We start from the raw sequence: 26,058 nt of genomic DNA, 5'->3' as shown, positions 1-26,058 counted from the left end.
ATTGGCCAGAATCCCGCTCTGCAGTGAAGTGATGCCCTTGGAGCCCGGAGCTCTGGAAGGCAGGGGGTCTCTGGGGCCACAGGACTGGCACTGCATGTGGCTACCTCTCCCTGGTTTTGGGGCCTCTAAGGATCTGGGGTACAGATGGGGGGGGTGGGATACAGTGGGGCATGAGGCACAGCAGGCCAAGCTGAAGTGGCTTTGGGGACAGGTTTTCCAGCAGGTCGACTTCAATAAGAGGCCGGGGCGCATGAGCTCCAAGCCCATCAACTTCACTGTGATCCTAAAGCTGTCCAAGGTCAACCTGCAGGAGAAGGCGTACCGGGTAAGGCTGGCCTCCAGGCCTCCTGTGGAGACGCTTGGGAAAATACCTTGGGCGGGGTCATGGCAGGATGTTCTAGGGCACCGAGGTCAGTGTACGGGGTGACTGGAGTCCAATTAGTGTGGACGGGAGGGGGCTTGCTGCCCTCCAGTCTGTGTGGGCCTTCATGGGGCTCTTGCGGGGGAGGTGGTGCTCCTTGGCCTCAGCCATATTGAGCCAGAGTGTGGCTTCCGGGGAGGCTGTGGAGGCACATCCTCCGATTTCCACCCTGATAGCAAGCAGGCGTGAAGAGGGCTGAGTTCTCCTTTCTTCTCCGCTGCCTCAGGATGGTCTGGTGGAGCAGCTGTACGACCTCACCCTGGAGTACCTGCACAGCCAGGCCCAGAGCATTGCCTTCCCCGAACTGGCGCTGCCCGCTGTGCTGCAGGTGTGTGCCAGCTGTCCGGCTCCCTCTTCCTTTCCCAGATGCCTTGATGGCGTGCTTCGTAGCAGATTAGGCTGTCTTCATTGGGCTCAGCTTCCCATTGACACAGGGGCCAGAAGGAGGCATCCTTGTCACAGCCACACGGGGTCAGTAGCAGAGCCTAACCTGCTGCGGGGTTTCATGTTGGCGCTGCCTCATCATAGGTAGCACGAACATAGGGGTGTGGAGTCCTGAGGGGTGGGGTTGGCGCAGGCGAGTTAACGGGGACCCTCGGACTTGCTAGCTCCTCCCCAGGCCTGTCACAGCCCAGGGACCAGACCGACCAAGAATTCTCTTCTAGGAGTAGTCCTGGTGGAGCGGGCTGGACCCGGCCCCCCAGCCCTGGGTCAAGCTGGTCTCCTGACTGTATACTTTCCCAAATGGTCCCGCATGCAGGTTTGGGGCAGGAGGAAGTCCCTGTCAGCCTCAGCACCAACCCTGCCTCAGTTTTCCTTCAGGTGATACAAGGGTGGGGTTGGAGTCCTTTCTCTCACAAGTCCCTTCTGGGCCTGTCAGAGGTCCACTTGCTCTCAGCCCAGGTGTATGCCATCTCAAGGAGGCAGGGGCCTTTCACGGGAAGGGCCAGGTCCTGTCCCTGATTCTGGTGGGCAGAGTCAGCTCCCCCAGCTGTAGGCCGGCTTGGTGAGTAGGGGTGGGCTGCCCGCACCCGAACTGCACCTGGTTCAGAGCCCATCCAGACACATGTGGCCGTGTAGGCAAGGCTTTATCTCTGGACTCCAGGTCCCAGAATCATGGTCTAGAACATGGGTCAGCAAACTGTTCTGGCAGAGAGAGCTAAATGGTATTTTAGGCTTTACGGTCATGTGGTTTCTCCCAGCTGCTCAGGTCTCCTCTCTGAAGTATAAAAAAATCCACAGAAATGCCTAAGTGAAGGAGTGTGGATGTGTATCAATACAGCTTTATTTACACAGACAGGCTGAGGGTGGGATGTGACCTGGAGGGTAGATCCATGCCGCCTGTTCCTCTGCCCGGCCCGTAGGGTGGGCCGTCTGCTCTCCAGCCCCCACAGGGCCCAGACAACAGGGGTCATGCGGCACCACGCTGCGGCCCCCACCCCACACCAACGTAACTGCCCCATTCCCCAACTGTGTGCCCTAGGGCTGTGAGACACATGTTTCCTGCTCCCCCATCACCTCGCTGTGGTCATGTGTGATCCCGGCAGATCATGGTCTGTGCCTGGACCTAGGCTGAGCACCGCGCCCCCCCCCGCCCCACCCCTTCCTTTTGCAGTTGAAATCCTTCCTCCGGGAATGCAAGGTGGCCAACTACTGTCGGCAGCTACGCCAGCTGCTAGAGAAGGTGCAGGAGAATGCTGAGTATATTTGCAGTCGCCGCCAGAGGGCCTCCTTCGGTGTGGCTGACCAGCATGCAGTGGTCAGTTGGGAGCTGGTGTCTGGGTGGGTGGGGTGGCAGCACTGCCTGAGGGCACTAGTCAGTGTAGGGCTGGGGTTTGGAGGTTTCCCCAGGGTGGACATGATCCTGAAACTCTCCCCATAGGACACCTGGGAGAAGCAGACCCGAGAAGAGGGGACACCTCTCACCAAGTACTATAGCCAGTGGCGGAAGCTGAGAGAGCGAGAGATCCAGCTGGAGATCAGTGGCAAAGAGCGGGTATGTCTGCAGAGGAGGTTCGGAGCGGGGATGTGGGCATGACCACCTGGTTTGTTCTGAGACCAGGGTCTAGCACCCTGGCTCTGACTTTAAGACCAGGGTGGGGAAGGGGGCTTGTGGGAGGAAATAGTCTCAGGGACGATGTCACCAGGACGGTTGGGGCCTGTTCCCAGCTGCAGCCTGTCCTGGGGCTGCTCTGGAGGGGCAGACATCATGCATTACTGGGTGACCAGGGGGCTTCTCTCATGACCTCCAGGAGGAGGTCCTTACGCCTTGTCAGGCGTGACTGGGCTGGGGATTTTGGGGGAATAAGTGGCCAGACTGACCTTATTTCTCAGGCCAGCCTGTGGACACCAGGAGGGCAGGCAGGGAGGGGCAGGAGGAGCTGTGCCAGTGGGTGTGGCATGGTGTGACTTGAGGGGACAGTTTCGTGCTGAGTGGCATGCCTGTGACTGTATCCCTGTCCTGGTATCACGGGTCTGCCATCCCATGACGTGATGGCTAAAGACGTGGAGACACAAAGGTGGCGGGGGCGGGGGGGGGGGGGGGGCCTGTAGCGGGGCCTTCAGCCAGTGGGTGTAACTATGCTTTTGATGGTACTTAGTGGCCAGTGTGCGTGGCTGGGGCCCCCTCACCTGCCTGGCAGGGTGGCTGTCCAGGCGTCTTACCCGGCGATGTCTACCAAGTTGGCCAAGCAGAGTCTGTGTGGGGGACGGGTTGGGAGGCAAGGCCTGAAGGGAAATGGAAAAGGGAATAGGATGCTGGGTTTGGGTAAAGTCTGTCTTTGGGAATGGGAGGGAAGGACAGTAGCTGCGGTCAGGGCTCTTGCTGCATGACGCATGATGTGACCCAGCTGTGGCTGTGAGCTAAGCCTTGAGGTGGAGGGTGGGGCCCGGGGCCGAGACATGGTGGGTTGGGGATTGGGCCAGGTGGGTTCTCTCATGGCCACCAGACCACCCTCACTACTCTGGTTTTGGGTCTTTCCAGCTGGAAGACCTGAACTTCCCAGAGATAAAGCGGCGGAAAGTGGGAGGCAATAAGAATGAAGACAGAGTGGAATTTAAGGACCTCTTTGATCTGGACAGTGACGAGGAAGACAGTGCCATGGATTTCTCAGAGAGAGGTAGGGGCCTGGGCTCCTGAGCCTGAGCTCCCTGTGGGGAAGGGGTAGGTGGCCCTGGAAGGCTTCCTGACGCATCTCGTGGAACCAGAAGAGGGTGCCTGCTTCCCCCTGGCTGCTCACGTTTGCGGTGCGCCTTCTCCCACCACTTCACTTGCTTTGAGGTGAGGGCCTCCCAGAGTTGGGACACGTGTCCCAAGACCTTATTCCCTCACCTGTACTATTGGCTGGACACTTCTGAATCCTTTCCACCTGTATGAAGGGGGCCTGAGGGAAGGGTGGGTGGGTACGGGGTTCTGAGCCTGGCCCACACTCCTACATTAGCTGTCCCCAGTATGTATTTGCTGGTGGGCTTACTCCCATGGGCTCTTCTTGGTCCCCAGGGATGCCTGGGTCCCCGAGTGCTTGGCAGAGGGTAGAGGAGGAAAAGGAGGAGGAGGATGGCAGCCTTAGCAGCCAAGAGGAAATCAGCAATTCAAAGGGTGAGTGATTCCTGGGAGTGAGGGGTGGTGCTGTGGCCCTTTGAACCTGTCTGTTCAGGAACCCAAGGCTGTCGTGGGCGGCACTTCGTCGGTGGGTGGGTGGGGCCATTGGGTGGGAGAATGGCTCTAAGCTGGGCTCACACCCCTCCTTGAGGTTGCCACGCCAGCTGCTCCGTTCCCGCTGGCTCTGGCAGCCAGTAACAGTGGCACCAATAAATTAATTAGGGCTGTGATTAATTAGTGATGAGTAATCTCCAAGGCTGGCTTCTTCCTGATAAAGCAGAATTTATGTAGTCTCGGTCTCTCCCTGCAGATGGAGACCCAGACACAGAGGTGGGGCTGCACCTCGGGGAGCTGTGGCGGCTGGCCCAGGGACCAGAGGATGAGTTGGAGGAGCTACAGCTCTCTGAGGAGGATTGAGGGCTGCCGGCCTGGGGCGGGGCCTGCGGGGACTGCCGTGCAGTGTTCCCACCTTACCAGGCAGCCAGGCTTGTGTCTTCTTGGCCGGTGCTGAGACCCGAGGCCGGGGCCTGCGCGGTGCGGGGGAGGGCAGTAGATGGTGGACTGGGCTTTATTTTCACAACATGAAAGACCAGAAAGTACCGAGCCCTGTGCAGATCCCTGGAGTGGCGGCTGTGGGGATGGAAACCAGCACCGTGGAGCCTGCCCACAGTGCATACCGCACTGCTGGGTTAGATACATCAGCCCCGTGAGGGAAGCTGGTCTGGAGTGGGACTCTGCCCTGACCTCTCACCCGACGGCAGGATGCTGAGAATCTCGCAGAGAACTGTCCCGGTTCCAGAGAGAGCCAGCAGGCATGGCCAAGGCCAGTGTGGCATGATGTGCCTTCTCCGCCTCCTCTGTCATTCTTTGGTTTGTCTGCAGGTACCCAGGATGCAGAGTCCCTGTGCCTGGGCTCAGGTTTGGGTCCCCAGGCTGTCTGCACCTGACTCTACTCCCAGAAAGTTTCAGAAACTCTTTTCCTTTGAAGTCATGTTTTCCTTTAAAAAAATCTTTGTTTTTGCATCCAAAACCAAAAGGAAGAGAAGCTGTGGAGTGGGTCCTTTGTATCAGAGCTGCTGGCACCGAAGGGCTTAGGGATTAGGGTGGTCCACCCACCAGGTTAGCACAGAGGCTGGGAGGGGTCTGCAGGCCCTGGGAGTAGAGCCACAGTTCCATTCTCTTGCTTGGGCGAGGCTCTCCCAGCAGGGGGGTGCCCCCCACCATAGGGGGAAGGGGCCAATGCTGGGGACAGGGCCTGCTCTCCAGAGGTGAGCTCCCGCTCTGGGGCCCGTAGTGTCGGTGGCTGCAGTGGCAAAGCCACAGGGAAGCTGGCCATGTAGAAGACTCGGCCCAGGCGCTTGGCCACCTGCGGAGAGATGGGCCTGGGTGGGGGGGCCTTCTGGGTTGCTGGCCTGCAGCCACAAAGAGCCTCAGTGCTGACCCACCATTGTGTGGAGACTGCTGCCCCCAGCTGGCACTCACCTGGGCCCGGATCTTGAGAGCAGGCCCGAGCTTCAGCCCCATGGTGGTCAGGAGGTGCTCCTCTGTCAGCAGGGGCAAGGTCTCCCCGTCGATCCCCTGTTCTCTGAAGACCTGGGGGCGGGCAGAGGTCTGGGCCTGAGTGCTGGGACCAGTGCCCGCCTGCCCTGCTGAGTCCCTCCAGCCCACCAAATACTGAGTGTCTGGGGTTGCCCCAAGGCTTTCCAGCGAGAGCAGGGCCAAGGGAAGCTGCTGGCACAGTGTGCCAGAAAAGCTTGCAAATGGAAGGAAGGTCTGTGTGTTGAGCGTGTACGTGCCAGTGTTGGAGGCAGAGGCACTGACGCGGCACAGGGCAGGGGGAAGCATGCAACAGCATCCCCCTCCTCCCCACACACTGTTGAGGAGGGGAGATGGGGAGGGGCGGGGAGAAGCGCTCGGAACCATCTCAGGAAGGTGTCCCCCCACCCCCCTCACCGGTGCATATTCTCCACAGCCAGAAAGGCCCCCCACAAAGCTGCAGACATCGTCCACTGTCCACTTGCTGAGGTCCTCAGGGGCTGTGGCCTCCTCCCCATCCATGAAGAGTCCCCCCATGGTGCCTGGGTTGGGGGGGGGGGGTGGTATTACTAGGACTATGGCCAGCTCTTTCCTAGGCTCCCACCCCTGTCTGCTGACCTTTGCCCAAAATGTTCAGAGATGTTGGACTGAACACTAAAAAGGATTTTTCTTCCCATGGACACCCTCCCTAAGACCCAGGGCGTGGTGGTGGGGGGGGGGGGGGGGCGCAGAAGGGGAGCTAGGATTCTTTCCACCCCATGGAGGGATCTAAAGCATGGAGAGGGGATGCCCACCTGTGTGGAAGTAGGGGCTGACGGCGTAGGGTAAGCCCAGGGGCAGTGGAGGGGGCAGCATGGACCCTGAGAGAAGCCCCTTCCCCTCAGGGCTGGCCCCTCCAGTTGGGGCTTGGCCCAGGGTGGGGCCCTGGCCCCCGGCGGCCACCATCTCAGGGTCCTCTCCTTCTGAATCCTTTGGGGGCTCATCCTCAGAGCCATCTTGTGCCCAGAGCCCAGCCCCCGTGGTCTCCTTGGACTCACTGGAGTGGGCTGAGGCAGGGCTGGGGCCCCCCTTCCGAGGGGCTCGGCGGACAGGCTCCCGGGGAGGGGTGGGTGGGCCGGGGCCCGGGGGTCCCTGGGGGGGCAGGGCCAGCAGCGGCGCGGAGCTGTGTCTCAGCACCAGCATGGCCCCGCGCCGCTGCAACTCCTCGGCGGCGCCGTCGGCGGGGCGCAGGGTGGCTTCGGGCGCCAGCAGCTGCGGCCGGTGCGCGCTCTCCAGCTCCTTCTGACGCAGCAGCTCTGCCGACATCTCCAGTCTGGACCAGGAAAAGCAGACGGTAGTGTGGGTCATGTGGCTCGGCAGGGCCGCCTCCTCCTCACCGGTCGCCACGGCACCTACCGGGCCAGGTTCTGCTTCCGCAGGAGCTCCTGCTGCCGGGCGAGCATCTCCGCCTGGGCAGGGGGCAGGAAGCCGTAACCTGGTGGGAAGGGGACAGACCACGAGGCCAGGTGGCCGAGTGGTCTAGGGCCGCCCAAGCCCACCTGGTCCGTCCTTGGCTTCGGCAGGGGCGAGGGTTGGTACTACGGAAGCCCTCGTGGAAACCGGGTCGGTCATGGGCAAACCCGGCTGCACCCACACCAACGGCCTCCCGGCGTGCGCGCTCACGAGCCCCTTAGGACAGGGTCGCGCACCCGCCTACTCCTCACCTGGGGTCTGGCACAGGGCCGAGGGCACACCCAGAAAGGGAGGCCGAAGGTGGGGGCCCAGGGCGATGTGAGGGGCATTCTGGGGCGACAGCAAGGGGGGCGGCTGCGACAGTTCCCTGTGGACGACGGGGCGGTAAGAGTGCGCGCCGCAGGCCCCGGCCCCGCGCGCCCCCTCTATTCCCGTAACTGCCCTGCGCCCCACCCCCCTTGCCGCCGCCGCCTCTACTAATTGCCGGCCCCGCGGGCGGTCGATGCACCGCTCGTTACGGCTCCGGGTCGCGCGCCGCCCCCGCCCCCGGCTGGCGGCGCCAATTAATCTCGGCGGCGGCGCGGAGGCGCTGACCCGGCGGGCGGCGGCGACTGCAGCGGTAATTACCGCGCGGGGCGCGCCGGGCCCCCGCCTCCCAGCTCCCCACGGACCTTGGGCGGCTAGGGGGGCGGGGGCGCAATTAGCTGCAATCCTGGAGGCGGTGGAGGCAGCTGCAAATAGCGCTCCGTTGGGGGGGGGGCGGTGCGGGGGGCTGGGGGCTCGGCGTTGTTGGGGGTTGTACCCTGGGGCCCGGCTGGAGACCACCGAGAGCCGCCACAGCCCTTCCCGCCCCGTAGCTCGCTCACCCCTTGGCCTCTGCAGGTGGACGGAGGGAGGGAGGGAGAGCGGGCGGGGGGAGGGGGAGGGCTCCCTTCCCCAGCTCTCCGCTGACTTCAAGGTTTCCAGGCCTCGCACTGCTCCCATCTTCTGCCTTCTGCCCCCTCCACACCCTCCTCTCCACGGACTCCCCCAATCTGCCTCTAGCCCCCACACCTACCTGTTGGGGGAGCAAAGCCCTCAGCTGTTTCTGGAGCACCTGGATTCAGCCAGTCCCACAGTTGCTCAATAGAAAGTGCCATCACCCTTAGCACCCTGCCCAGAGGAGGGGGTCACACCACCCCCCCATTCTATTCCAGGAGTGTTCTAGGCCTCTGACCAACTCGGGGGTCAGACCATGAACCTAGGGCCAGCACACTGCCTGGCACACTTTCTGTACCAACATGGCTGCGTGTGACTGTGGCGGGGGAGGAGAGTGTGTGCACGACTGAGGGCAGATGCAGGCTGTGGACGTGACCTGCAGAAACCAGGTGCTGGGTGTATCTGAGAAGCCAGCAAAGAGAATATGGGGCCTTTTCTGATGTGGGCACCCAGTACCTCTCTGAGAAGGATGGGGTGCCAGCTGGCACGGCGCCCTCTCGGTGCTGAGCCAGGCCCTGCTTTCGGCGCTGACCTGCCGTGGATGAGGGTAAGTGGACTTCCAGGCCACTGGGGCTCCTCACAGATGCTGCTGCCACCTCTTGCCGGACCCTCAGGAGATCTGGGGGGGGTTGGGGGCGTGGGGATGGTCAGTGGTGGTCTAGAGGCCAGACTCCCCCAGGGCTGGTGAACATAGGACGCTGGCCAAGGACACCAAGGAGACCAGGTGCCGATGAGAGCGTGTCCTCAGAGCGACCTTGCCGTTTGGTCATGGGGACGGAAAGATGAACAGAAGGCCACAGGGCAGGGGAGACCAAACCCTTAACAGTGCCTCTAGCTTTGTATGGCGCTGGGAGTGGGGGTTGGGAGGCACCCACCTGTATTGAGAGAGGGGCAGGTTAGCATTGAAAGCGATGTGGGGATGCCAGTAACCAAGATGCAGTGGGACGGAGGGGAAGGCCTCCCTTTCAGGGGATTCTGTGGCCTCTGAATGTTGATATTGACAGGAGTTCAGAGGTTATGGAGATCAAGGCTGCAGGGGGCCTTGAGGGATGGTGTTGTGCAAAGACCCAAGAGTGAGGGATCCTCAGGCAGGCCTGCTCCTGGAGGCGTGGGGATGGGTCTCCAGCCCTGGACAGCCGATGCCCAGGTGACTTCCTTCCCGGTAACACTCCGTGCACACTCGAGGAGTCTAGCCCTCTGCTCCCCATCCGGGTCCCTCCATCCTGCTCGGCCGGGCCTCTGAGTCTTCCCCCACTCCCACCGTCACCCTCCCCCCACCCCCCCCCCGCCCCCCGCCCTGCACAGCCCCAGCCGTGGCCGCCGCCGCCGCCGCCTGTTTATAAATTAATTACCCGAAAAGCGGAGGTGGGCCCTGCCCGGGCCGGGTGCCAGCCCGCAGAGCCCAGCCGGCGCGGCCGCCTGCATCGATCCCAGCGGGGCCCCTCGCCCCCGCGCCCGCCCGACGGCCTCGGTTATTTACAGTCGGCTCCGCGGCGGGGGCGGCGGCGCAGGGCCATGATTGACAGCCCGGCTCCCGGTGCTGCTCCCCGGTGGCCGGCGCCCCCTCCCCCGCGCAGGCCAGCCGAGCGGGCCCCAGGCAGGGCAGGGAAAGCAATTAAAAAGGAAGATTTTTAAATTATTAACATTTGGTGAATTATTCAGGCTCTCGGTGCCTGACTGCCCTGGGGGACAGTGCCTTGTGTAAGGAGAAGAAATCCTGCCCCCTTTCCCAGCACCCCTCACCCACCTCCAGCCAGAAAAGCCAAGCTAGCGGCAGCACCGTGGGCTGGGGTCTGCCAGGCCAAGGTGCAGCTGGTCAGGGTGCCAGATGGTGGGTGGGTGAGGTGTGTCCATGAGAGGCAGGAAGGACAGATGGACAGAGCACAGGGTGGGGAACCGGGTGGGGCAGGGTCCCCGCCTCCAGCTGGAGCTTCTCCTGAGCACCAGTGAGGTCCCGGTAGCCACATCCCAACTGCCGCCCATCCTGCCTTCTGGATGTCCTAGCCTGACTACTCCCCTCCTCTTGGCCCCTCCCACCTAGAGACCCAGGCTGACCTCCCCCCCCAGGTGAGGTGGCTAGCACAATCGCACACGTGGCCCTGACAGCTGGAGTAGGAAGGACTACAGCATATAGAGCCGGGGACAAAGAGAAGCTGCATGTACTGGAGAGAGGCAGGTGGGCCTGGTTCAGTCCCCACCTCCCATTCTCACCGGGGTTCGCCTCAGACTCTGTTTTCTGTGTCTGTGAAATGACAGCGTTTGCGTGTCACAAGTGAGGCATGGCTCTGCTAGGCAGTCTGGGAGACAGTGGGGTATGCAGGTGGGGGATCCCCCACATCTGCCCAGGCAAGTGGCTGCCTGGGCCGAAGGGGAGGAGAGTGACTCCTCATTGCCCACCTATAAGGGGCCTGTAGGGACCGAGGGGCCTACAGACCCACATCCAGACCCAGATTTGGTCTTAGCAGCCAAAGACCCCAGGGCCTCTTTTCACACTGAGCAGAGGCCTCCAGGGATAGTTAGAGCCTAGCACATGTGGGTAGACACTTGGTGGGGGATCGTGCCATGGGGAGGGGGCACATACCGTGGCTGGGGAGGCCCAGGTGGTAGAGACGCTGCGGGTCCTCAAAGGTGCCGGCCTCACTCAGGGCAGACACAAGCCGGCGGTAGTGATCCTCAGGGGCCATGCTGGGCCCTAGTTCTGGCAGCAACAGAGTCTCTGTGTTGGGAGGAGCATAAGGTAAAGGGATTCTCCTTCAGATGCCACCATGGGAGAGAAGCAGAACCTCCCCTCTTAGACCCTGCTGTGGGGCTGATTTTGCCGTGGCAGGGTCTGAGTTACGCCCTCCCTCCTCTGGGACCTGTCCCTCCACCTTGAAGCTGAGTTCCCACCTTGGGGTGGCTTGCTTCGTGCCTTCTTCTCCAGTGGGCACTCACCGCTGACGTGGGGGGTGCGGCCTGGCCTCTTGCCCAACAGGTCACCTGGGGGAGGGTAGAGTGAGCCCCGCCCTGTGTCTCAGGGCTTGGAGGGGATGGAGGCTGGGAAGGCCAGGGGCAGGGAGGGACCCAGCCCAGGCCTCGGTCCCTGCCAACCTCAGCTCAGAGCCTAGCACACGTGGGTAGGGGATCGTGCCATGGGGAGGCCCAGGTGGTAGAGATGCTGGGGAACCAAATCCATCGTTGCTCAGGTGCCCTTGGATCCTGGCCAGGTCAAGGCCTTTCCCAGCCCAGGCTCCCAAAGGACATCTTGGCAGCCAAAGGACATCTTGCCAGGCTTTGGACAGGTCAAGGGACAGTTCTGATCCTGGGCTTTGGGGTATGTGTGTATGTGACAGGAGGTTTGTGGTAACAGCTCAGGTGGCAACTCAGGACCCCACAGGCACCCTGCTGCCCCTACCCAGCCAGATTAGTCTCCTGTACAAAGTAATGGCCCCCCCGGTCATTCTGCTAAAGGGGAATGGAAGGCTTTGGTTTAGACCGGAAGCCACTTTACCTCCCCTATCCTCTACCTGCTCAGGGAAGTCCCTAGGCAGCAGGCCCCCAAGGCCACCTTGAAGCCTCCAAGGTCAGGCACACCTGCCACACCAACTCCTGGGTACCTCCACCAAGGCCACACCCCTCACTGCCCTCAGAAGGCCTGAGCCAGCACCCTGGCCTTTCCGGCCACACACCTGCCTACCTGCCTAGCCGGGCTCTGAGCTCCTGAGGGCACCCCTGAGCAGTCTCACCTGCTCTACACAGCCTGGCCATAGTAGTGGGGGGAGGGGCAGCCCCACTTCTCTCCCGAAGGCCTCTCTCAGGTCCTACATCTAAAACATACTCATCTGTCTCCCCAAGGCAGCCCCTTTCCATCCCAGGCCCTAATCCCTCCTTCCTGAGCTCAGGGCCTGGGGTGGGGGTCTCTGCTGAACAGCTCAGCAGATGCCCTGCTCTCCTGGGACCACCCCAGTGCTGGCCTCCAGGCCAGATCCTGTGCTCTGGCCCCCTCTCTGACCTGAGAGGCCGCCTGGGTGGGTGGGGTGAGGGGGCTACCCCCTCTGTGAACCAGGCCTGCCATGACACCTCAGCAAGGCAGGCTTCCCAGAAGCCTAATTCCCAGAGCCTAATTCCTTTCTCTTATTCCCTTAATCTGTCATTTTTATCAGGCCGGGGAAGTGCGGCAGCAGTGAGAGGCCGATCAATCTCCACTTTACAGCTGACAGAATGGTGCTAATAACTTATTGATCTCAGCCACCTCGCTGCCGCTGGCCTGGGCTCGGCAGCCCAACCCCTGCCCTGGGAGACGAGGTCCTCACTGCTTGGTTGAAGGGTCCCCACCTCAGTGACCTGGCAGGACAGGTAGGGGGCACAACCAGCCTGAGGGCCAGCCCCCAACAGCCTTGGGGCCTCAGGGCAGGAGGGCCACAACATCCAGCTGTGCTGGGCCTGGAAGTGGCTTTGGGCTGGGTCCACACCCCATCCTGCATACACCCCTTCTGGGTTTAGCAAAGAACCCAGCACCCTCACTTCCCTGAGTTCTGTTTCCCATTTTCCACAGTGGAACCTCCCCTTCCCCTTTCTCTTGGGGGATGAAGGCTCCCCTCTGTCTGGGGGAGGTGCTGCTGGAGGCAGAAGGGCCCACAGTGAGACTCAGCCCTGTGACTACAGTAAGATCCCGCCCTGGAGATCTGGGGGCCCACCAGTCCCTGATGAGGGCCACACTCACTCATAGACCCACACACACAGTCGTAAGATGCCAGCATGGACCCCAGCTGAGCCCCTCACAGACCTCCGCGGCCCTTCCTGTCTAGGATCCAGCGAAGGACCAGGGCTGGGGTTGTGGGAATAAGATTGACAAGCGGCTCCCGGAGAAGCAAGAGGAGGTGACCGCAGGCAAATGTCTCCACCCAAGGGCCCACAGGCACAAGTGGAAGCCAATGGGGGACTGCAGCCCCGAGGAGAGGGCAAACTCTGACAAAACCTGGGCACAGCACACACATGTGACACTCCATGCAGAGCACCTGTGACCCCTGACACGCTTGTACGCCCGTCTCAGCATAAAGTGAGAGTGAGGACACAGGTGTGTGGCATGGTGACACCCAGACACGGGGTGTGAGCTGGGTGCGGGGCCACGCGAAGGCCCCAGGCATGCAGCCCCAGCTGGGAGCAGGGCACGCATGCACACTCGTGCTGTGTACCGTGGGGAGGTCTCCATGTGTACGGGCAGCATGGGGAGGGCCTGCTGGCTTAGAATATCTCAATCACTGTGTGGCTCCCGCAGCTCCGCCCGATCGATGGGGCAATTAGATTTTATCAGCTGCCTGCTCAGCCGCCTCCAACAAGGCTCCAGAAGCAGCCCCCTCACACCCACCCCACAAAGGCCTTCCCAGGCACAGGCACGCCTGGGGGCACTAATGGGGGATGACCGTCTTCTCCCCAGCCTTTCTGAGAGCGGTAGCCACTGCCGGAAACTTCCCTGCCCAGGGTCCGTAGGACTGCGAGGGGCCCCTGCCAGCTCCTCTTACCTCCCCTTTAGCCGAAGCTCAGCCATGCCCCATTCTCTGCAGCAAAGCCTTGTGGCCAAGTCCCCTCTGGCCTACTCCTCTGTTGGGGGGGGGGGCGCGGTGTCCCCCAGCTGCTCCCTCCTTCTGAGCTCCTGCTGCCCCCAGGAGCCGTCCCTCTGAGATGACCCCAGGAGCTTCTGAGCTAGCACTCTCCTGCCTCACCCCTGCAGAGATGCCCCCTCTCTTAGGTGACGGACCCCCTTCCTCCAGGCGCCTGTGCTCCATGGGGTCGGTGGGCACTTTCATGCATGTAGAGCATGTCCCTGCCCTCAAGTGAGCCATTCACGATGTGCATTTCTGAGCCTCTATGAGGCCTGCACATCCGTGACTGTCCTCCTGCTTCTGCTCCTATGGGAAGGGGATGGCAGTGGCCTTGGCCACTCCAAGCCCACCCCAGAAGCAGCCACGGTGGAGCCACTGCCTGTGCCTCCTGTCTGCCCAGCTGGCCGGGATTAACACAATTACCATCACATGGAGCCCCAGGGGACAGCCGGCCTTGCCACCTCCCGCCTCCGCTGGCCTCCCTGGCTGCCAGCCAAGGCTGCTGGGGGTGGCGGCATCCAGAGCTGCTGAGCAGAGATACTGGGAGGGTGGCAGGGCAGGCTGTCCCCAGGCTGAGCTGCAGTGGCCCTGGCAGCCCTGTTCTCTCCCCCCCTCCCCCCCCCCCCCACCCCCCAGCTCCTCACCTGCAGCTCCCAGGCCGATCTCCACACCACCTCTCTGGAATTCACAGCGGCTCTGATGCTCGGGCATAACGAGGTGGCGGCTACGATGGACGCTGGATATGAGGGTGGGCAGGTCACTGTCCTGGCTGTCGTGAAGCAAGACAGTGAGGGTGAGACCCCAAGAGGCCGTGTGCCCAGTGCTGGGTACAGCAAATGCCTGACCGAGCTCGAGTGTGGGCACGCATAGAGCCCGAGGACAACACAAAAGTGCAAGGCCTCCTACACACCTCTCTGTGGCCTGTGACAGCACACATGTGGGCATCCCCACGGCCGGTCCCAGGGGAAACATCTAGTGGGTGTGACCTATCCAGCCCCACCCAAGACCACTAGGACCTGCCAAGTGTCTACCTGGCACGGGACCTTACACTCAGGCCCCACCATGGTCCCCAGGGAGGGCGTGTACAGAGCTCAGGAGCCCAGCTCAGTTTTGCCATGCTCTCCCCAGAGTGACCAGAGCAATCACTAGGCGGGGGGTGGGGGGGTGGGGTGGGGGGTCTGCTCATGAGAAGGTGCCCAGAGAGGACATACACTGTCATACATGCACATATCACTTATCTAGCACTTAACTACTGTGCTTCACTAAGGAAGTTGCACGCGCTCTTTCAACTAAAACTTGTAACCACCCACAGACCCTCAATTTCTTCAAATAAGGAAACCAAGATTCAGACCAAAGTCCTGCAGCCAATGAGGTGTGTGCACACACAGGGACACATGTACACTCACCCAAAGGGCCTAAAGAGCATGCACCTACAGACACACACAGACACACAGACACACAGACATACAACATGAATTGGGAGCCTGGTCCTCCCGTGTGTTCAGGACACTCTGCTCTCCCCAAGGCTCCCAGCTAAGAGCCTCAGCCACCAGGCATGTGCGGGCCTGGAATAAGCATGCATTTAACTCTTTTGTTTCCTCATTTCTCTTCCTGCTAATTCAGCTCAATCCTACACCACAGAGTCCCAGAGAAAAGAAGGAGTGAGAAGATCTCAGTGCGACTGTGTGTGTAAATGGCCCCATTTGCTGTTGATGTTCTTGGCACAGGGAAGGGTCACCCGCCATCTCACAGATACAGCCTAGAGCAACAGGAAGTCAAGACAGAACAGGAGAGGAGCAGGGAGGGCCCTTGGCGCCCCACCCTCCCCAGGACCATTGTTCCCTGGCCCACCTGTACCAGAGCAGCCTCCCAGCTGGGCCCCTGCTAGAGGGCCTCCACGGAGTGACCTGGGAACCGACCCTAAACCTCATTAAGTAGCCCCCAGCCCCCCTGGCCTGGGCGGCTGGAGTAGGCTAATCCAGGCTGGCCCCTAAGCAGATCAGTTTCAGCCCCCAAAGACTCCAGGGCTGGGCTCTAGAGCCTTCTGGGAGACCCAGATGTGGGTTCTCTCCCCACCCCCACCGCCTCTCCCAGGAGGAGAGAAGGGCCCCCCCTACGCAAACAGGAGTGCAGGTGGGGTGGGAGTAAGTACTTTACGGGATTAATTGGCAGCAATTCTCATCCCTCTATCATCCTCATCAATGCGAAGGTGTTGAGGAGAGAAGTGCTGTCCTCAGCACTAGGGAGGGGGTGAGGGGGTGTCTAGAGACGCCTCCGAGTTCTCCCCTGAGGGGATCCAATTCTGGTGTCCCCAGGGCTCCTATAGGAAGTGAACCAACTACCCGCAGACCGGATAGGTGAGGAAGGAGCCCATCAGTTTGTTCCCCATGAACCCTTAGTCCAGCGCCCACACAGGGACCTTGGACTGTCCCCCGGGGCCCCCCCCCCCCACTATGGCCATCAGTTCTTTTACTGACAGGTCAGTTATTCGGGCACAGGTGCTGTGGCACGGTGGAAGTGAGGCCTAGCAGGAACCAGAACACTGCCGCCCACCCCACCCCTGCTCTCTGCCTTGGGGGTTTATCCCACAGGGCCCAAGACAGCCTGGAAAACATGTTCTGGTCATCTGGCCACTCACTGAACAAAATATGCCAGGTTTTATATAAAGAACTACAAAGAAACAGCAGGCTGAAAATGCGTAAGCCTTGCGTTTGGCATCCCGAGTACGAGGTTCCTGTGGCCATGGAAACACCCTCTGCTGTGTCCTGCTGTGCACAAGGGACAAAGCCCATGAGGGACTTGGGAGGCTCTCTGTGGCACCATGGAGTGGGGCTGTGTGTCAGAAGGTGAGGGGGAGAGCTTGAGTGACAGAAGGGGCTACATGGAGGAGGGTATGCTGCGAGGATGAGGGAGAAGGGTCTTGCCCCTTGGACCCCAACTCTCTCTGAGGGGCACCCTGGGCTCCTTCAGGCTCCCTCAGCGACTGTCATACTGTCCAGTCCTTGCCCATATCCTAGCCAACTCAGGGGCCTCAGGAGAGCAGGGACCATATCTTCTGCCTGCTGCCTGGGGTGCATGGCCCCTGAGGTGGGAGTTTCAAGCAGGCAGGCCAATGGATGGAGAGAGACAGACAAACGGAGAGTGAGAGATGAGGACGTTCGAGCAGACAGGCACTATCGAGTGGACGGATGCAGAGATCGAAAGGATGAGAATAGAGAGACGGACGGACAGAGCCTAGAGGACAGACAGGAGACAAGGACAGACAGACGGGGCCAAAAGGAGCCAGGAAGAGACAAAGACAGCCGGGGAGGGGGCAGTGTGAGGCAGCTGGGCTGTGTGCCTGGCCAGAGGCCGAGGGGCCGTACCAGCAGGTAGAGGGCGGATGGGCTGTAAGTCCTCTTGACCATGCTCTGCCCCTGCCCCCAAACTGCAATCTCCCCTCTGGTAAAATCCAGAAAGTCATCCCAGACACCTCTGGGAGCTTGTGTAAGAGTGAAGGACCCCACATGCACTTGGACTTGGCCCCTTACCAGGGGCCCCCTGCGTCTGGACACCTGGGACCTTCTCTCACTTTACAAGGCTGGGGTGGATGAGGAGGGGGCTGCAGGCAGGAGGAGTCATTCTAGGAGTGCAGGAGCCTCCCTTGGGTTCCCTATAAGCTTCGCTGACAAATGTATCCTGTGGCTTCCCAAGTAAAAGGCTCATAAAATGTCATCAATGTTCATGATGGTTCATAAAAATGAACAGTTGAGTGGGCAACTTCAGAATGAGGTGGAAATAAGTTTGAAGGTGTTTTCGTTGTAATCCGGCTCCAGGACCCAAACATTTTCAGAGACGTAACTAAGAACACATATGGCACAGGGCCAGGCTGGGGGTGGGGAGCGCAAGCCCCTAACCTGCTGGGCTGGCCCCTTCCTGTGTCCTCCCTGGAAGCCCCAGGGTAAGACTTGACCCCGCTGACCAGAAACCACAGCCTGGGCTGCATCCACAGACTGACCGTCCTCTGCCCCTCTGGAACCTGGAACTTGGGCCTTCTCAATGTCCCCCAACCTCCTCATCAGGTCCCCTCATTTTCTCTCCTTACTAAGTCTTGGGTTTGCAGCCCCCCTGCCCTCCCCCATGCTTCTACAGCCTGAAGTGCCGTGTACTGGAGCAAACCTCCAACCTCCTGGGCAGGGCCTCCAAGAAGGACCCCATCAAAACACTCTGTCAGTCCTCTGCTCAAGAACTTCCGGTGGCTCCTCACTGCCTGGAGGACCCTGTCCTACAGCCTCAGCATCCAAAGTTCTTTAGCATTCAATTGAGTCAGACCTGCCAGTTCCCCCCAAACCCCCACCCCCATCCCACACATCCCCTTGCCTTGTTCTTCCATACCTCTGCAGACTTTCTCTTTCCCTAGTAAACACCTATGCATCCTGTAAGATCCCATGTACACACCACCATTCTCACCTCCTGGTGGGTCTTTGGGAGGGTGAGAGGGAGAGGTCACGGCCTCATCTTTGGGCAGATCGACTCAAATGGCCAGTCCCACGTGGGAAGGGGAGTGCACTCTGGCTCCAGGATTGGGCTGCCCAGAACCCATGCCTGTGCTGCTGGCAAGGCCCGGGCACAAGTCGACAGACAGACCACAGAGTAAGGAGGGGAGGAAGGGAGGGAGCTAGAGAGATTTAGCAGCAGACCCAGGGGACATGGGGCAACAGGTCTCCATCCTGCCCACGCACAGGGTATGGGGAAAAGCCTGGCCCAGACCCGAACCCTACCTGCAGGACGTCTCTCGGAAGGAGATGTTCACGTCCCAGTGGGTGTGGACTCTGCAAGGAGAGAAGCAGAGGGTCAAAGTGGCCTCTGGGACCTAGCACGTGAACAGCAGGGCATGGGTATGGCATAGCCCTCATCTGCCCCAGAGCGCTGGCCCCAAGGGAACTGGGCTGGCTCAGCTTTGTCTCCTGTGCTGTCTGGTACCAGCTCAACCAGCCGGTGGCTGACATCAGGATAGAAGCATGGGGTGGGAGCCAGTTCCTGGTCTCATGGAACAAAGAAACTGGGAAGGATGGAATCGAGGCTGCCATACCTCTGCCTCTTGGTGCAGTGAACCCAGAAGAGCCGCCACGTTGTGCAGAGGGGGCAGGGCAGCCTAAGGCTTCTTCTGCCCAGCAGCCATATGACTGAACCCAAACTGCTTGTTGTTAGAGCTGCTTCGGCCAGGCTGGAACCAGGGCACGGAGCAAGCCCCCAGACTGCCGCTAGCACCAACGGTTCAGTGTCAGCCCAGGTGGGTGCAGCTCCCTGGGTCCCAGGTGCTACCAGTCTGCCTCTTGAAAGGGAGCACCGCGCCCCGTAGGTAGGAGGGATGCCCGAGCAACAGTACGACAGTCAAGTAAGGAAACGGCTCTGCCCTGTGCCTGTGTCCTCACCCACAGCAGTGCTCCCAGAAAGACCCTCGGGCTGAAGGAGGGTGGCCGGAAGCCTGTGTGGGCGTGTCAACTTAGCCAACGGGGGTATGGGGGCTGGGAAGTGGGGGTGTTGGGGGTTTGGGAGGGTTATTTGGGGGTAGGAGAAATTGGAACATGTCAAAAGACTAGGCGAGAAGAGAAAAGGCCTCGAGACTCTGGGGATGTGTGACATGTGCTGGATGGACAGACAGACAGATGGAGGGATGAAGAGGTGAGTGGACAGAGGGAGGTGGGGAGGGGTGGGAAGTCAGGAATAGTGACCCTCAAGGCTGGAAGGGACGGTGAGAAGCCAGGGGAGCCGCTGCTTGCCAAGGAGAATGAGCACGAGCGTTTTAGGGGCTGCTCAGCCTCCTCCTCTCTGCCTGGCTGTGGTGGCGCCAGGCCATCCCTTCCTGGGTCTCCCTGACTGCCCTCCTCCTAGAGCCGCTGGCCCAGCCTCCTTCCCCCCCCCCCGCCCAGAACCATGTTGGCCCCTCCCTCCGGGTGGGTTCTCACTACGGTCCCGTGGCATGGAGGGGTTCAGGCTATTTCAGCTTTGGCAGATACCAAGACAAGAAAATCCAAACTTGGGCCCTGTCCTGAGGTCCAAGGGCCCTCACCCTGGCCTGGCTCTCAGCTGCCCGGAGGCCCCAGTCTTGATGTCCCTCCCTCACCACCACAGCCAGAGCCCATGTGCCCTCCCCACCTGGTCATCGGTAAAAGTACCTTCTCTTCATGATACGGACATGTGGGGTGTCCTCCTGCTTCAAGCCTGGCCGCTGCCCATAGGCGGGGCCGTTCCCATCGCTGTCACCATCACTGGCCGAGAAGCTGGTGGTCAGCTCCTTCTTTAGGACCCGCGCAGTGGGGAGGGCAACCGTCCTCTTGTCTGCCAGCCGCCCCCGGTTCTGGGAAGGGAGGGAGCAGAGGAAGGTTAGGCTAAATCAGGACCCTCAGCCTCCTGGGCAGCTTGCACCCCAGGCCCAACCTTCGGGCAGGGCCCGGGTGACAGAAGCCCTCACAGCAACCACTAAGATCAAATAGGGACCATCAAAGGCCCTGCTAAGGTGCTTCTAGCCTGCAGTGCAGGCCCCAGGGTCCACATGAGCCCCGGTGGCTACAGGCGAAGACAGGAGCAGAGAGCTGAGGCCTGGGTCAGCGACCCCTCCACAGACCACCTTCCTTGCTCCATGCCACCCTGCAGGGGGGTGAGGCGAAGGGCTGTAGGCCCTGGCCAGGCTGCTCATGACACATGCCTTGTCCAGACTCCATAGTCCAGCCTCGCTCCCTCCACAGGCGATCAGCCTGAGTGCGGGGATGTCCACCTGGAGGCCAGCCCCGGCTTTCCTGGCGCCAGGGAGCCCCAAGAGGCCGTGAGAGCCCCCACAACAGAGGTCTGTGTTCTGCCACTTGTTCAATGTGCCGTTACCACTGTCTGCATGTGTTTGCCGGACAATCCCACACGGCTCCTGTGTGAACCCCCAACCGATGCCAGGTCCTTTTTCTGTTCTGCTAGTGCCATGCCAGGTCCAGTTCAAGGGCAGTGTGAAGCCTGAGTCTGGGGCCTGAGCCTGCCGATCCCTTGCAAACTGCAGTCCTGGGGTTCGCAGGTCACCTGGTGGGGAGGCCTTACCAGCCCAGACCCTTTGACCCAGCCTCTGGGGGCCCAGCCTCTCCCCTGCCCCTCTCGGGGCCCAGCCTCTGGGTCAGAAACAGAGATTCAGTATCTCTCCAATACCTACTTCTCCCCACCCTGCACCCATGTTGTGAGTATGTGGATGCATGTGTGTGCCGTATGCTGGGAGATCAGAGCAGGAGGCATTTGCACAGACGTGGAGGCCAGTCCGCACTGAGCTTGTCCACGCTCAGAGCATGCTCACACACCAGTGGGACAGGCAAGGTCCCTATATACCACCGCTCCCTCCAGTGTCTTTAGGTCCTGCCGCCCCAGTGGAAGAAAAAAGTTATCGATTATTTTCTGGTGGGCAGGAAGCTTTTTCTTATTTAATAACAGGTTGCTGTTTCCGGGAGGTGGCAGGGATCTTGGGATTATCTAATTCTCTCTCATCCTTTCAGTTACTGAGGCCTCCTCAGACACCCTCTTCCCCGTTGCCAGGACAATGCCACCATACCCGGGGGCCCGAGGAGGAAGGTGTGAAGGAGGGTCTTGTCTCACCAGTGTCATCCTGGACCTGATGGACAGCTGTGCAGCCACCACAGTAGTCCTGTCCTCCAGAGTAAGGGTCCGTCTCTTCAGACCCAGCCCACTCAAGCTCCAGATTTGGGCAGTGGTGCCGAGAGCCAGGGAGCCCTGGGCTTCTCCCCCTCCTCAACTGGGTCTGGGGACCACAAGTAGCCCCATCCCCAGACTCCAGGAGCCAGTCTCCATAAGCCAGCCCTTATGAATCCGTTTGGGACACCCTCATGTTCCTCTCTGCAACACACTCAATGAGATACACGGGACAGCATTGGGGTGGGTGGGGCAGTGGAGTCTGAGGGTAGGCCTGAAAGATGAAAGGGCCTGCTTTGTGGCCCCTTCTGAGACCCTGGCCTTGGCCCTGTGCTCTACTGGAAATAGCAGAGAGTGGGTGAGGCTGTAGGTGTGACCGCCTGTCTGGTCCCCGTGCCTCTCTGTGCCAGCTAGTGGGCTCCAGGGGGAAGGGTCTGCAACAGCCCCTGGCCTGTCTGAAGTGTGCACTGCTGGGAAGTCCCCTCAGCCCTGCCCTTCTCTAGCCTGTTGTAGCCCAAGCACCTGGACCTCCTCTCCTTTCTGCTTTAGTTAAACTATTCTCTCGAGAAGACAAGGAAATGCATTTCCCTCTGCTTCTCATCTGTAAGACAAGGGAGAGGAGAGGGAAATGACAGCAGTGAGACTGCCACCTGGGACGGAGCCTGACCAGCTGTGCTGGCCTGGAGTGGCTCCTGTGAAGGGGAACTGAGGAAGAGGGACCAGGGCCCCAGCCAAGGACAGAGAACATACGTGCCTCCCAGGCACACCCAAGACCTCAACCCGTGCTCGGCAGCACAGATTTGAAAGCTGGGTGCCCAGCCTCTGCCCCTCGCCAAGCACTGGCCCCTCAGAGTGCAAGCGTGGGTACACGAAAGCCAGCTTGCATGGCTGCACGATCCCTAGCCACACGCACACCCACATGCTGCCCCTGGAGTATCTGTGACTCTGAAGTGCGTACGTACCTTTGGGCCTGGCTGTGGGGGGGGGTGTAGAGCAAGGCAGTCTCTATGTGGCTAAGGTGGATGCTAGAAAGACAAGGAAGTCTGTGGAGCTCCTTCCTAAGGGTGAGGTACAGCGATAGGCTTGGGATGGACCAGGTTCAGGAGAGGCAGGCCCGGGTCTGAGGCATCCCTCCTGTAGGGCAGTGACCTGAGAGCCCCAGACAAGTAGGCAGTTCTAGGCTGGGCCTCATCCCTGTCTCACCTACCCACCCACTCTGCCCCCAATCCAAGCAGTGTCCTGGGGAAACTGATACTGGGCTCAGGCCACCTGTACCCCACACTCTTGGGAGAGATCTCTGGAAGAGTGGGTTGGGAGAGGCGGGTCCCCTCCCACCCAAGGAGAAACTCCAGGCCAGCCTGGAAGGTGCCCAGAGGACTCTTCTCCAGTACCAGCTCCTTGGAAAGGTGCATATGTGGGGAAGGAACTCAGTCTCTTGCCCCAGGCAGGAACCGTGGTGGTGGGCAGGAGGCCGGCTGCCTGTGCAACAGACTCTGGCGATAAGCCCGTGTCAGGCACGTGATTGGGATAGGTACACAGGGGAGGCGTGGCTGTATCCCCCTTCCCCTGTCCAATCTGTGCGTCTGATCTGGTGTCTGTCTTCACAGGGGTGTCTGTGGCTTCCCAGCTCGCCCAGCTTAGCTACCTCCGGGGTCCACAAGGAAACCAAGACGTCCCTTTCTCCTTCCTACCTCTAGTCCAAAGCAAAGAAGCTGAAGGTGGGTGTCTCGGGTCCTCTCTCACCACCTCCTGTGAGAGGGTGCTGCCGATGGTGCCAGGAACAGCGGCATAACCCTAACTGCCACCAAGAGCCAGGGCCCTAAGTGGTTCTCCCCCAGAAGCTCAAAACTGGTTCCTCTCAAGAGACAATTTCCTCTTCAGATCAACCCTCCAACTACCACTGCCTGGAGGACATGTGACATGGAAGACAGTGCTTCAGGGGCAGGCACAGCACCCCGATCTCTGCTGCTCCGCTAGGCCAATGAGGGGGTCGTATATGTCTGCGCTGGGTTGGGGACCCCACATCAGCCTCCAACCCCAGTTCTTGACACTAAAGGCCCACACTGCTCAGATTCTGCCCCTAATTGGGTTGTATCTTCAGACTCTCCTGGTCATCCAGAGCCTTGCCCAGCAGGGGTCTAGCTCTTGGCATCCCAGAGACACATGTTAGTCACAGCTAAGCTGTGACCACCCCAGAATGCACATCCAAGCCAGCCAACACTGTTACATCCCAGAACAAGTTTTACCCTGGGACCAGCCTCTCTCCCAACCTGGGCCAGCTGACACAGTGGGACCCTCCCCCCCCCGCCCAAACATGTGACAGGGCAGGATCCCCAGGCTACAGCTGGATGACATGTCTAGGGAGGACACCTTCACACCCTGTCCCCAGGACCTCAGGAGAAGCAGCTCCAAGGCTCCCCAAGGAGTGGCTCCAAGATAGGCGTGATCAGGCCCTGCATCCAAAGGGGAGAGGGCTCCCCCAGGATTCCCACCCAAAGCAAAGTCTCCCCTGTTTGCTCTTCAGGGGCTCCCTCCTGCACTCTGGCACGGACTCTGGATCCTAGAAAACAGGCACAAGCTCTGCAGGGGAGAAACAAGATCCCAAAGCCCCAACTTTTCTCCCACATCTCACCACTGGGGAGGATATTCGACAGCCTGGACAGTCGCAGATCGGAGGGTGCACCTGCAGAATCCCCTTGGACATAAGCGTCTTCAGACTTTTTCCTGTGAGGAGGGCCGAGGCAGAACCGGTGAGAGAGCAGGGCTGAGCACAGGTAGAGTCGACGCACGCAGGAACGCTTTCGGGGCGCAGTAAACTGCAAGGCCCGCTCCCCCTCCCGGCACGTGTGTGAACAACCACCTCAGTCCAACTTCCGAACCCACCCCCAGGCCCTGCCGCCCACCCCACCCTCGCGGAAGCCACGGGGATCTGCAGAGCTCAGAAACTCTAGTTCCCGGCGAGCGCCCTCCCCTGACCAAAAGCCGCCTCCTCCCCGCCCCCTGCGTCCCCCCTCCCGCGCTCTAACCCTCTCCAAGCCTGTCTGCGGGGACTGGGAACCGGGCCCAGGAAGGTCGATCCAGCGCGCAGGTGAACGGCGCCGCCAGGACCCGGGACTGCGCGTGACCCCGCAGCGGGAAGAGGGCAGCCACAGCTGAGCCGCGAACCCCAAAGCCCAGCCCGACCGGGTCCCTAACTTTCTAACGACCCCCGACCCCCGCTCCTGGCGCTCGCCGCGCCTCCCCTGCTTGCCTGCTCAGGCGCCCGCACCTCGCGCCCTCGGAGCCAGACTCCTAAATTCTCCAAGCAGGCTGCTACCAGCCCCGCTGCCTTTCCAGCTCCGCGCGCGCCCCCGCCCCGACGCGCGCCCCCGCGCCCCCCACCTGCCTGCGCCACCCACAACACCTTCCCCTTCCCTCCACGGAGTCCCACCCGCAGCCCGGCCGCATGTGTGTCCCTCGACTCCCGCCGGATCCCGGGGGCTCACCGACCAGGGAGGGAAGTGTGTCCCGCCCAGCCGGTCTCCCGCAATTTCCCGAGTTCCCGTAAACTTCCCCTGAGCCACAATGCCTGAGCCAGGAATCCCGCAAAGACCTTCCGAGTGGGAGGAGGGGCCGGCTTGCGTGCAGTTGGGAGCCCAGAGCACCGCGGCCCAAGCTGGGGTGACGGCGGAGGCCGAGGGAGCTCTGCCTCGGTCCACCAAGGCGACCGTGCTGCGGAGGTGGGGGGAGGGCGGGAGGGGGGTTGGGAGGGCTGGCGGGGGAGTGTCTCTGCTGCAGCCCCGGAGCCGCAGCGCCCTCTCTGGGCGGAGACGGAGTCTCCCAGGTGGCAGAATGAGGGGGTCCCGACCCAGGGGTCCTCGGGGAGCGTAGAGGAGGGACGGTGGCGGCCGCACCTTTGTGGCGGATGCTGCGCTTCCAGTCCTTGGCCGTCTCCCGGCCGCTGACGAACTGGAACTCGTTGGGTGTGAGCCACTCTCCGCGGTGGCGGATGGACGGACCTTTGCTGCCCTGGCAGAGTTTGCGCACGTAAAGTAGCGCGCGGTTGGCGCCGCACTCCACCTCGATGCACGGCTCGCCGTTGTCGAGCAGCGGCTGGAAGTCCGGTGCTGCGGCCGCAGTGGCAGAGAAGCGCTCGAGGGCCAGGGGGTCCCGGGGCAGGTGGAGGTACGGGGCGGCCTCGTGTAGGCTCAGGTAGGCGCGCGGCGAGCGGAGTGACGGAGCCAACAGCGCCTCGTAGCCGGCGGTCGCGGCGGGTAGCGAGGCGGCCGGGGGCAGGGCGGCCGAAGCTGGCAGTGGTGTCAGGTAGCCTGGGAGCGGCGGCAGTGGTAGTGCGGCCAGGGTCGGACGGAAGGCGGCCAGAGCCAGGGCCAGGTCCTCGCGGCCTGGGAGCTCCTTCTTGACCGCCGGCATGGCGGGCCGGTGGCCCTGCAGCCCGGCTCTCCGCCGCCGGCGCAACTTGCTTGGGCCCGGGCTGGAGTTGGAGCTCGAGGGCCGGGGGCCCAGGAGTCGCCTGGCCGCGCGCCCGCCCTATCCGCTACTGCACCCCAGCACCTGCCGCCGCGCCGCCCGCCGGGCCACCTCGGACCGCTTCCCGGCCGGCTGGCGGGGCCTCGGCTGCCCGAGTCATGGTGCCGCGGGAGCTGCTATCGATCTCCTATCGCGCTCCGGAGCGCCAGGGCTCCACAGGGCGCCGGGCCACCCGCGCCCGCGCCCCGTGAGGCGGCCCCGCGCCCCGCTCGCCGGACTGCCCGCCGGGCCCAGCCTGGCAGTGGAGTCGGGAAGTCGGCGGCCCTTCGCCCCGCCCCGCCCGGGGGTCCCAGGCCCAG

At 61.5% G+C, this 26,058-nt stretch overlaps 2 protein-coding genes across 10 annotated transcripts in view; one reads left to right on the top strand and one right to left on the bottom strand.

The window, feature by feature from the left end:
* Window positions 1-5,058, top strand: part of NOC2L (NOC2 like nucleolar associated transcriptional repressor) — a 13,597-nt gene extending 8,539 nt beyond the window's left edge. For both annotated transcript variants that reach the window (XM_040457737.1, XM_040457727.1), the window contains exons 13-19: window positions 212-325; window positions 648-749; window positions 2,037-2,180; window positions 2,304-2,417; window positions 3,405-3,540; window positions 3,921-4,019; window positions 4,333-5,058. In XM_040457737.1, the coding sequence (XP_040313671.1) occupies window positions 212-325; window positions 648-749; window positions 2,037-2,180; window positions 2,304-2,417; window positions 3,405-3,540; window positions 3,921-4,019; window positions 4,333-4,439 (816 nt within the window). In that variant the 3' untranslated portion in view covers window positions 4,440-5,058. The remainder of the gene's footprint in view (window positions 1-211; window positions 326-647; window positions 750-2,036; window positions 2,181-2,303; window positions 2,418-3,404; window positions 3,541-3,920; window positions 4,020-4,332) is intronic.
* SAMD11 (sterile alpha motif domain containing 11) lies at window positions 1,675-26,052 on the bottom strand. Of its 8 annotated transcripts, XR_005785314.1 has the most exons (15): window positions 25,126-26,052; window positions 23,865-23,956; window positions 19,729-19,910; window positions 18,331-18,381; window positions 14,215-14,339; window positions 10,878-10,967; window positions 10,570-10,704; window positions 8,445-8,607; window positions 7,262-7,377; window positions 6,954-7,032; window positions 6,353-6,870; window positions 5,976-6,100; window positions 5,505-5,615; window positions 4,774-5,388; window positions 1,675-4,652 (listed from the first exon to the last, which is right to left on the bottom strand). XR_005785314.1 is itself a non-coding variant. In XM_040457652.1 (14 exons), exons 1-14 carry the CDS (start codon window positions 25,640-25,642, stop codon window positions 5,143-5,145), a joined length of 2,550 nt encoding a protein of 849 aa, XP_040313586.1. In that variant the 5' UTR covers window positions 25,643-26,052; the 3' UTR covers window positions 1,675-5,142. The 8 variants fall into 8 exon arrangements, 7 of the variants coding, with proteins under 7 accessions (XP_040313586.1, XP_040313617.1, XP_040313627.1 ...); XM_040457652.1 differs by having other exon boundaries at window positions 1,675-5,388; XM_040457683.1 differs by having other exon boundaries at window positions 1,675-5,388; window positions 6,596-6,870.
* Between the last annotated feature and the right edge of the window lie 6 nt (window positions 26,053-26,058).

This window comes from Herpailurus yagouaroundi, unplaced genomic scaffold (genome assembly GCF_014898765.1).
Source record: "Herpailurus yagouaroundi ecotype Mexico unplaced genomic scaffold, PumYag 77, whole genome shotgun sequence".
In the NCBI taxonomy this organism is placed as follows: Eukaryota; Metazoa; Chordata; class Mammalia; order Carnivora; family Felidae; genus Herpailurus; species Herpailurus yagouaroundi.
Note: the sequence above shows the minus strand (reverse complement) of the source record. Positions and strands in the feature narration are given on the sequence as shown.

What these genes read in the sequence shown, in the direction of transcription:
- SAMD11 (XM_040457652.1), bottom strand. Translation starts at nt 25,642, where the DNA reads ATGCCGGCGGTCAAGAAGGAGCTCCCAGGCCGCGAGGACCTGGCCCTG. An exon ending in GCGCAGCATCCGCCACAAAG is followed by an intron (nt 23,957 to 25,125) that starts GTGCGGCCGCCA and finishes CCCTCCTCACAG; the next exon opens with GAAAAAGTCTGAAGACGCTT. An exon ending in CTCTCAAGATCCGGGCCCAG is followed by an intron (nt 5,389 to 5,504) that starts GTGAGTGCCAGC and finishes ATCTCTCCGCAG; the next exon opens with GTGGCCAAGCGCCTGGGCCG.